This window comes from Aspergillus aculeatus (assembly GCF_001890905.1).
Source record: "Aspergillus aculeatus ATCC 16872 unplaced genomic scaffold ASPACscaffold_21, whole genome shotgun sequence".
In the NCBI taxonomy this organism is placed as follows: Eukaryota; Fungi; Ascomycota; class Eurotiomycetes; order Eurotiales; family Aspergillaceae; genus Aspergillus; species Aspergillus aculeatus.
The window spans coordinates 589,299-599,326 of NW_017962996.1; the positions used below are offsets into that span (position 1 = coordinate 589,299).

A 10,028-nucleotide genomic window follows, 5' to 3' on the forward strand; every position below is an offset into this window, starting at 1 on the left:
GGGCCTTCGCTGTCGGCTTTTAATATTTTTTGTATGTGTAGCCACCAGCTATACAATCGAGAATCAGTCGGTTTGATAGGTTTATGGTTTTCTTCATGATACCTTTTTTACATAGAGATTAGGTAATTCAGGCCGGTTCCTACTTCGACACAGCACCGATATCGCTAGCTGTGTAATAGCGGGCTTAACTAGGTCAGTAGCACTTAGACTAAATTTCAATCGAACAAAAGGAACTCTCTGAGTCTAGAGTAAGCTGCATTACGGAAGAGACTTTCTCTGGAGACCATAATACGCGAAGTACTAAACTATAACCAACCGATGGGGATATGACTAAGTAAGCTGAGGGACAGGGCACCGGGCTGCTTCGCTCGGTTACGGAGATATCTGGGACGATACTCTGAAGACGGTGCTTGGATAGAAGCTTAACGAGGCATAAAATGAAATGTGTAGAAATATGCCGCTCTTCAAAGTCTCGCTAAAGCAATATACCGAGAAGGCCATGCGAGTAAGAAGAGTAGTCATGATAACACTTCCCACCACGTCTCTAACCGCGAGTCATCTATAGGCAAGGTGGCCCGCACTTGTACGTCACAAAGCATTCATCAGCATTAGCAGCTAGCAAGGATCAACAGAAGAATCAATTAGCTGACTGACTGCAGAAATTACCGGAATGTACAACACTAAAAACCTTGAACTTGTCCGTAAACCACCCAATATCCTTCCCCAGCGTGCAATAGCTATCTAAACGTGCAGCACTATGAACGTCGCGGTTGGCCGTAAAACCACCAAATATCCCTGCCCAACTGCTCGATGACATTGGTGTTCTCGCTAATAGGGAACTCGCGAAGAGAGGTGGGATGTGCGCGTCCGAGAGAGCAGATACCCCTGTCCATGGGGTTAGTCACAATGGTGAGATAGGTTTAGAAAACAGGAACCTTCCATACACTTTGTAGACTCCGTCTGTCGAAGATAACCTTGTCTGGGTCACCGTCGACATACGCCTGGCCCCGTTGCCTCAGCTCCCTAGCCCAAGCCAGTCTCGAGTATTAGCCAAATCCAACACCCCCCCCCCGGAACGTGAGGAGCAACTCTCAGGTCCGGCAAATTGGGCATCGCATTGTGAATCTACTCACCTGACAATCCGCAGAACTTCACCCTTGACATGATCCACTTCCCACAGCTGAAGCTGCCCTTCAAAAAAATTCAGTGGATACCCGGGCAGCCGGGTCATAGCCACGATGTCCAGTCTACCTCCGGGATATTCGAACTCCGGGCCTTGCACCACCTCGCCGCTGCTCCTACTACGATCGAGAATGTGTGGAAGACCCTTCACATCTTCCGCCGCGTCGAGTGCTTGGAATTCGCCTTCGATTACGGTGCTTCTGAGCCGGTTGAAGATGCCCCGGTGTGGGTCCACAGTGGCAAGGATAGGGTGTTGTCTGGATATCCATGGTGTCTCTCGCGTTAGTTCGAAGATGTTATGAAATTGTCTCTCACAAGAAATAAGGGGGTTTGTGGAAGCCGCACTCAATAAAAAATTTGACGACGACCTCGAAGCCGTCACTGATCCTGGTCGCCCAAAACACTGCGCGTCGCAATCTATGATAGATATTCATACTTTCCCCAACGAGACGGGTCAGACGGTACTCGTTGGTGCCGACAACATAGGACTTCCCCTCCAGGTGTCGCAGTGTCTCTTCTTCCAGTTCGGGAAAGCCCCCGGGCTCATGAGAAGCCGCTCCACTCATGGGTGCAGATCAAGGTTCTTCGTAGTGAGAAGTTTGAGGCTATGAAGTGAAGAATGAAAGAGAGAAGCGAAGGTGATGCTAAGTGAGAAGGTTGGGAAGTAAGATATGTTAGTCGGATAAGGGAGAAAGAGATCTCTGCGGGGAAAAGGTAGTAGGTGATTTCAGGTGATGGAATTATGACGAGTAAGTCAGGCTTAGAGCTCATGCTGTTGATAGCCCGAATATAGCTGGGTTAGTAGCGCCCCGTGTTGATTCAATTCTCTGCAATAGAGTGTTAGTTCAGAGGTGAATGACATTGCATCCATGGTTGTCAAGAGGGTTGTGCCATTTGATAGCTGACGTCGATGAATCAAAGCTGTGATAACACAAAGGTGTATGAAAGGGAGATCTTGTAGAGCGCAGCACTGCCATAGGGTAGCACTGACAGCACGATCAAGTTCAAATCAATTCCGTTCAAGTACTATTAAACCTAAGAAGCCCGCCTAGTGCAGCTATGTATGAAGGTGGAGTGCGAAGGTGCTCATTCGAAGCCAAGAACCTATCGATATGCCTTACTCCCAACATAGACGTACAGTGAGTGCGCATATGTTTGTTGGTTGCCCAACTTAAATACATCAACTGATCATTCATACAGGTGTCAGTGATGCCACAAAGCAAGTAGTAAGTTAAAGCCGGTCTTGAACTGACTTTCTATAGCACAACCTCTGTCGTCACCCTCAGAGCATACAGCGACCTAAATTCATTTATCTAGGGTTTAAACTATTGCAATGAAGTGTCTTCATGTACATTAGCTAGATAATGCGCGTCTAGAAGCAAGAGTCGCAGAAAGAAGATTATGACTACAGGTACACCCTGATGACCAGACTCCACCAACCAGACATCTCTTTTAAAATCGGGCATGTTGCAAATCTGCCCGAGACAAATTAGTAATGCTGTAGGGCTCTACTTGAGCTACTGGTCAGTTAGGTATTTCAATCAGTCTAGTCTGCACCAGGAAAGTTTGCAGAGTAGCATAGCTGGACTTTACTTGAATTGCTACACCGCGGCCCTTACTGTGGATTAACACCAAACATCTGATTCTCTAGCGCCTTATGTACTACCTAGTACTAATAGAGAACTCAGGACGGTCAGAGCCCACCAACAGCTATCTCTACTTATAGCTGCTTTTATTTATATACTATATTTTTCTTGCTAGTTCATTTGAAAGCCATCCTAGAGATAGCATAACGGTTCGGTGGCTCAGTTTTACGTGACCACTAGTGTCTTCGATGTGTTTGGAGAAAAACACCTTTTAGAGCCCCCAGTCTCGCATGGTGCGATGGGTTCGCGATATATAGTCCCAGAGTCTGCATCTATGCTCGGTTTGTTGAGCAGCGGGGATCGTGGTACGCTTTAGTATCATAATGCAGACATGCCTACCAGAGCATTTGACATGTAGGTCATCAAGCAAGCCCATACCCGATGAGGTCCACTGCATATGACTTTAAGTAGTATCTCATCAAGCTAATCATTCTCAAGTCTAAGCTGATAGAACCACATATGACCAAAGCATTTGAACAGCACACCCGAGTGGGTAAGATGACAGTATGTGATAGAGCTGACTAGTCTTCATCATAGGAGGATACGTAGTCTGATTGTGGTCAAGAGGTTTGTGATATCAAGTCGTGTTATACTGTGCGGGTAATATATGCTGCGTTGCATTGTGTTGATGCTTCTGTTAGCATACAACTACATTGCCTACATTGATCCAATTCTGTTTGCAATTTTCCTCGAATTGAATAACTATTATGCCTGTCAAAAACCCTTATGCCGCCGTCCCAAGCCTTCTCGTCCGGCCAGGACTGAAGACTCGTCGATCACGAGCACCAGATAAGATCCTGTCAGAGGATCAGATAATGGAGTGGAAGGATCTTGCCATGCTTATACGAGCAGATTCTACTGCCGCCTTTGGGTCTCCGCCCCCTGTCGATTTCACCGCGGCAGTAGTGGAAGAGAAGTATGTAGTTGCTACGAAAGCCGGTGTTGCTGCCCGGGTCAATGCCCAGATATTAGACCCTTTATGCCGACTATTCGAAGCCAACAAGTGCACACTCCGATTCGCTGATCGCGCAACGGGGCAAGACGCAATCAAGGGATTTGAGCCCGACTGCACATTACAGATCACGGCCGAGGATGGTAAATGCAAGGCACCAGGGGAGTTCAAAACCCCCTGGTCTACGGACCTTTTTATTCCCGATCCGGATGACAAGCGCAGATTTCTTGGTAAGTCAAAAGGTACCAGGTCTTTAGGGAAACAGTGAATAATAAGATAAAACTCTTAGCCCAAATTGTGTGCTATATGAACGCGTACAAATGCCGCTACGGTTTTTTCACCACCTGCAATGCCGTGATTCTGCTGAAGCGGGTAGCAAGTTCAGGTTCATGGTTTCCGAGCCATTCCAAGCCACCGAGCCGTCGTCGGGGGGAAGCCATGACCCTCAAATCAGTGCCACAGAGGCGTTGTGGTGGGTAGCAATGCAGGCCAAGTCTGACGGGAAATGGAAATGGCGTCCAGCTGACCCCGTTGCTCTGGTAAGCACAAATTGCCGTAAGCCCTTGGAAATGCTACACTATATGAGGGCTAAGAGGTAGGTACAGGTCAACGGTAGTTTTACTCTATGGCACAACCTCAGGAATAGCGGTAAATAAAAGCCTATCATGTGGAAGACGCTCATGATCTCGTCGCAACTGTTTTTATCTAGTACCAAATGATATCTCCTACTTCTGGGCCTTTGTAGTCGCGCATGTAGAGTGTCTCAAAACTGAATGCCCATTATGCCGCAATAAGATAAGTGTAAGTATGGAAGAGATTAAGAAGCAGAGACTGGAAGAGTGACAAGCTGGTTTTTGCTTCTTGAGTGAGATAGCCAGCGGGCGGTCATCTATCTTTCTTGAACATTGTTGATAAACAAAAATCTCAAGCAACATCCGTTCTTCTCATCCTTCTTCCTCCGTTCCTCGAATCAAACCCAGTATATCCTGTAGGCCCATTACCTCAATTCGCGGGCTGTTTCGAGTATGATATGATGGCAATGCTATGCCATCAAACGAATACGAAAGGGATTAACCTCCGATCATCCCTTGGATATCCGCTTTGTAATTATGGATATGAATATCCACACACCACCTGAACGGCGTCCTTACGTGTGTGTCATTCAAGGTTCTATCATCATGAGGTCTTCTGTAAGCCCGCACCATCGTTCTACAACGTGAGTCATCTTCATTCTGCTCTTCTACATTGTCCCGTCAAGTATCTCTATTTTGCTCTGAATCAGCACACAGTCACTCATTGCCACAACCTCAACCGTTTACTTCTTTTTCTGCCCTGATACTCACTAAAGAATAACTTGATCGAAGATTCAATTTCTCCCAACTATCTCGGTACCATTCTCCTCGACTTAGAGACATACCCCCCCCTACGGGTTACTGGACAGCTAAAGGCCGAGCCTTACGACGATGGGCCTCCTCACCCCGAAGAATCTTCGCCATACTCTTCTCTTTCCATGGCCTCGCTTGGTTAGGAGTGTACATCTGGTTACTTGGCTACCCACCCCAATCAATGTGCCACTCAACCTGCGACGCCGACAACTCCCCCCGCCAGAAGTGGTTCGAGATTGCCACCCAGGTCCTGTACGCTCACAACTACCTCCCGGGCCTCATGGCTGCAATCTGTAGATCTTTGGACATGTACCTGTGGGGTCGCTGGCGACTGGGCGGCTCGCTCCGCACGCGCCAGAGAGCGTTCGCCACTCTCGCCTGGATCCATGATTGCTGGTTCAGGCTCGATGACCAAGCCTCCTCCATTGCCAGCGACTTGGTGGATGTAGATGAGGAGAAGCAGCAGCAGCAGCAGGTCGAGAAGGAAAGAGAAGCACTGGTACCAAGGGCACCACCGACCCCGATGTATAAGCTGGATCTGGTGGTCTGGAGCTATATTCTCGGTTCCGTCTTGAATGTGGGCCTCGCGGTCTGCATGTGGGAGCTGAATCGATCGACCGACCCTACTGGCTCCCAGGCTATTTGGCATTTCTTGCGGGCGTCGTGATAACACCCGCGGGGGTGATTATCTGGTCGGAGAAGAGGCGCGCGCGTGTTCATGCTTCAAGCCATTGCAGGACCAGCACCGATGCTGAAAGCATAGACAGTGAAAGGACATATGTCGAAGGCACGGACAGTGAATGGACAGATGTTGTATCCCACGGCTCACAAACAGGTAGGCAGCCTACCTTTTAGTAGTCATCTGCGTCGTTTCCTTCAATGTCCACAAATTGACTGTGGCCCACGGCCGGTCAAGATCTTTCTTATGCGGCTGTAGAAGGCCTTTCTCGCTCGTACGGCCGGTGAAGATCTTCCTCGCTCGTGTGGCCTGCAGCCGGTTAAAATCTTTCTTACTGAACTATATTTTTGTATATATAGTAGTTCTCGTTACCCGCGGAAGAGATATAGGTCAAAAAACCACATCAAAAATAGCTATAAAAATAAAAAAAATCAATTAAAAATAGCGTACGGCCTCTGAAGGCCGGGAAGTATTTTTCTTATATAAAAACTATTCTATATTTAGATAACATAATCTTAAATTTAACAAATATATCAAAATTGAATTATAATTTAAATTCGGTGAAAAACTCGTTTTTTTCGATATAATCTTTCTAATATAGTTAGTATAATTCTAAAAATAGGTCTAAAAAATTGATAAATAGGTAAATTTCCAAAACTTTAAAGACCTTCAAAAAATATAAAAAAAATGGCTGAGTTATTTAAATTTTAAAGTAAAAAGTCCAAAAAACTATATTTTCATATGGTATAAGTAGATTATTATTCTAAATAATATAAAGAATAGTATAAACTGTATAATATTATTAATATATCTAATAATTGATATTTGTTATGGGACCAAGGCCCTGATATAAAGCTCAGCTTCAGACACCAGTTGGCGCCTGAGGCCTCGCACGCTACTTACTAAACTAGCGCTAGCTTAATATATATAAAGAAATTTTATATAAATAAATAAAATAGCTGTTCTGTTATTTCTTCTTATTTTAAAATATATTTTAATTAATAGAATCTATTTATTTTAAAATATTAGAAATAGCTTTTTAAAAAAAGTCCTAAACAGAGTCCTACTAGATATATAAATAAAATAAAATAAAATTAAAAAAATTATAAAAATAATAAAATAAATAAATTAAAAAAAATTATAACCGACTGTAGTATCTGCAGCTATATATAATAATATATAATTTTTTTTATAAAAATTAATCAGCTTTTATATAAAAATAATAAAATAAAAACTAATTTTTAAAAATTGTTAAATAAATTATAAAATTATAATATAACTTTTATTATTAATAGTAAATTAAAAGAAAATCTTCTACAGTAATTATACAAACCGAACTATAAATCCTCTTTTTAATATTTTAATATAAAATTATTTAATAAAAAAAAATATAATTATAAACTATTTAAATTAAATATATATATAAAATTTATAACTAATAGAAATTGTTATTTTATTAGATCGGAATAAATTCTTTATATTTATAATTAATTATACTGACGGGCAGTATAATGAATATTTCTTAAATTAAATTTTAAAATATTAAAATAATATAATTTAAAGATATATTTATAATAATAAATAAAATATTTAAAGATTTTAATATACAATAAAAAACCTTAAACTAGATAAATATAATAAAATAAAAAAATAAAATTAAAAATTTTTTTTAAATAACTTTAAGAAAGTCTTATTATAAATAAAAAAATATAATTAATTAAATAAATATAAAAGCGCTATATTAATTACTACAGTAAATTAAAAACTTATTAAAAAATTAATTAAAATCTTTTAAAAATTTATATATAAAAATTATTATAACTAACTGTACTGTATAAATTATAATTTTAATAAAATATTTTTTTTAAAAAAATTATATTAAAATTATACCGGCGCGATGTAAACTAAATTTTAAATTAATAAAATAAAAATCTATTTAAATAATTATTATATAATTAAAAAAAATTATTTTTTATATAACTATTAATAATCTCCAGAAATAAATTTAATAAATAATATTTAATAAAATATAAAAAAAATATAAAATAAATTACTACTTTTATTATAGATAGAATAAATATTTTATTTATTAATATTTTTAAAATCTATTATATAATTAATAAGTATAGCTGCTGCTATATTTATTTTTAATAATAAAAAAAATAATATATCTTTTCGAATAAAAACTCTAATTTAAAAAAAGAAAAAGTCTAATATAAAATTATATATTTAAATAAGAATAATTTAATAAAATTAAAAAAAAGTAGAAAAATTTTAAAAAGAAATATATAATTATATATATTTTTTTTAATAAAAATTATATTAAATCTTACTACAACTGCTTATATTTTTATTTATTTAGAATATTTAATTTATAGTATTATAAATAAAATATTTATTAAAATAAATAATCTATTAATTATTAGTATCGATCTAAAACCGGTATAAAAAATCTTAAATAATAAAACATTAATCTGTTTTATTATATAAATAAAAATAAATATAAAATTCTATATAAAAAACGAAGTATATTTTTATATAATATTTAATAATTCGAAATATAATTTAATTTTAGAAAAAAACTAGCTGTTCTGTTATAATAGGATTTTAGAACCGGATTAAAAATAATTATTTTTATATATAATTAAAATAAGATTAAGAAATCTATTATATTTATAATATACAAATCTAAAATTTTAGCTAATTATAAAAATAAAACTTAAAAACTACCTATAGAAAAGATCTAAAAAAAGATAAAAATATTTATTATCTTTTTTATTAATATTTAAAAAATAGTCTAAATTAAAAAGACGGTCGATCTATATATAATACTTTTTAAATATTATTAGAATTTTCTATTCTTTTTTTAAATTAGAAAATACAGAGAAACTACTGCTATACTAAAAAAAATATTAATTATAAAATTAAACTTATATATTAAAAAAAAAATCAGAAGTTCTATAGGATTTTTTTATAATATATTTTAAAAAAAACTAACAGTTCTATAGTTTAAATTAATAAAACTATTAGAAAAATTTTATATAGATTGCTACTTCTCAGCAGCAGCTCCGATACTTTTTATATAAAAATTAAAAAAAATTTAAAATTTTATATAAATTATTAAATATTTAATATAGATATAAAAAAAAACTGCTACGTGCTTTCTTTAATTTATAAAATTTTAAATTAAATTAAAAAACGAAATAGTTTACTAAACTAAATATTTTATTTATTTTTTATAAAATTTATATTATAGAAGATTAATAATAAATAATAACTTTTTATATATAGTATAAATTATATAAATAATTAATAATATTTTTTAAATTAAATAAATATTCTAAAATATCTTTTCAAAAATATATTAATTAGATATTATATAAATATCTTAATAGATTCTACTCGATCTATATTAATAATATATTAATTTATATAAATAGAAATATTAAAAAAATATTATAAATATATATAAAAAAAAATTATAGAAACTGAAGAAAGCCGGTTTATTTTTTAAATATTAAAAAAATAAATTTAAATATAAGAAAATCTTCTATTTTAGATTTATCATACACGCAGAGTAAGATATTAAAATAGATTTCAAAAAAATTAAAATAATTATTTTATAAAAAAATTTTAAATTAGTAAAAGCCGTTCGAAGCTTTTTAAAATTTATAAATTTTTATTATAAATTTATTTTTAGATTTTTAATTATTATATAATTATTTATAAATCTAATAAAGAAAAATCAGCTCTTCTAATAAATCTAAATATATAAAATAAATTTTTAAATATTAAAAATAAAATTTACAACCGAACTGATTTTTTATTTTTTTAATTCTAAATATATAATAGTAGTAGAAATAGATTTTTTAGATTATAATATAAAAAAATACTTTTTTAAATAAATAAATATAAAAAGCTGTATTTTTATATTTATTTTTTAAAAAAAAATACCTCAGCTGAATATAATTATAAGATCTATAATAAAAAACTACTAATAGTTATACAGTATTTAAAAATATAAAATATTAAATTATATTTAATATTAGAATTTATAGTAGTAATTAATTATAAAAATTTAGAATATTTTTTTAAATTATATAAACTTATAGAAAGATATATATAATAGAGTTTAATTTTAAGCAGATTTAATTTTAAATTAATCTATTAAAAAGAAATAAAAA

At 34.9% G+C, this 10,028-nt stretch overlaps 2 protein-coding genes across 2 annotated transcripts; one reads left to right on the forward strand and one right to left on the reverse strand.

The window, feature by feature from the left end:
- Positions 1 to 828: 828 nt before the first annotated feature.
- On the reverse strand, positions 829 to 1,748 carry ASPACDRAFT_48107 (uncharacterized protein; the record flags this gene model as incomplete). The annotated part of the gene is made up of 4 exons (XM_020202061.1): positions 829 to 885; positions 945 to 1,023; positions 1,134 to 1,439; positions 1,498 to 1,748. The coding sequence occupies 4 exons, from the start codon at positions 1,746 to 1,748 to the stop codon at positions 829 to 831; spliced, it is 693 nt and encodes a 230-aa protein (XP_020051698.1).
- Positions 1,749 to 3,535: 1,787 nt separating this feature from the next.
- On the forward strand, positions 3,536 to 5,832 carry ASPACDRAFT_48108 (uncharacterized protein; the record flags this gene model as incomplete). The annotated part of the gene is made up of 2 exons (XM_020202062.1): positions 3,536 to 4,010; positions 5,309 to 5,832. 2 exons carry the CDS (start codon positions 3,536 to 3,538, stop codon positions 5,830 to 5,832), a joined length of 999 nt encoding a protein of 332 aa, XP_020051699.1.
- Positions 5,833 to 10,028: the final 4,196 nt, after the last annotated feature.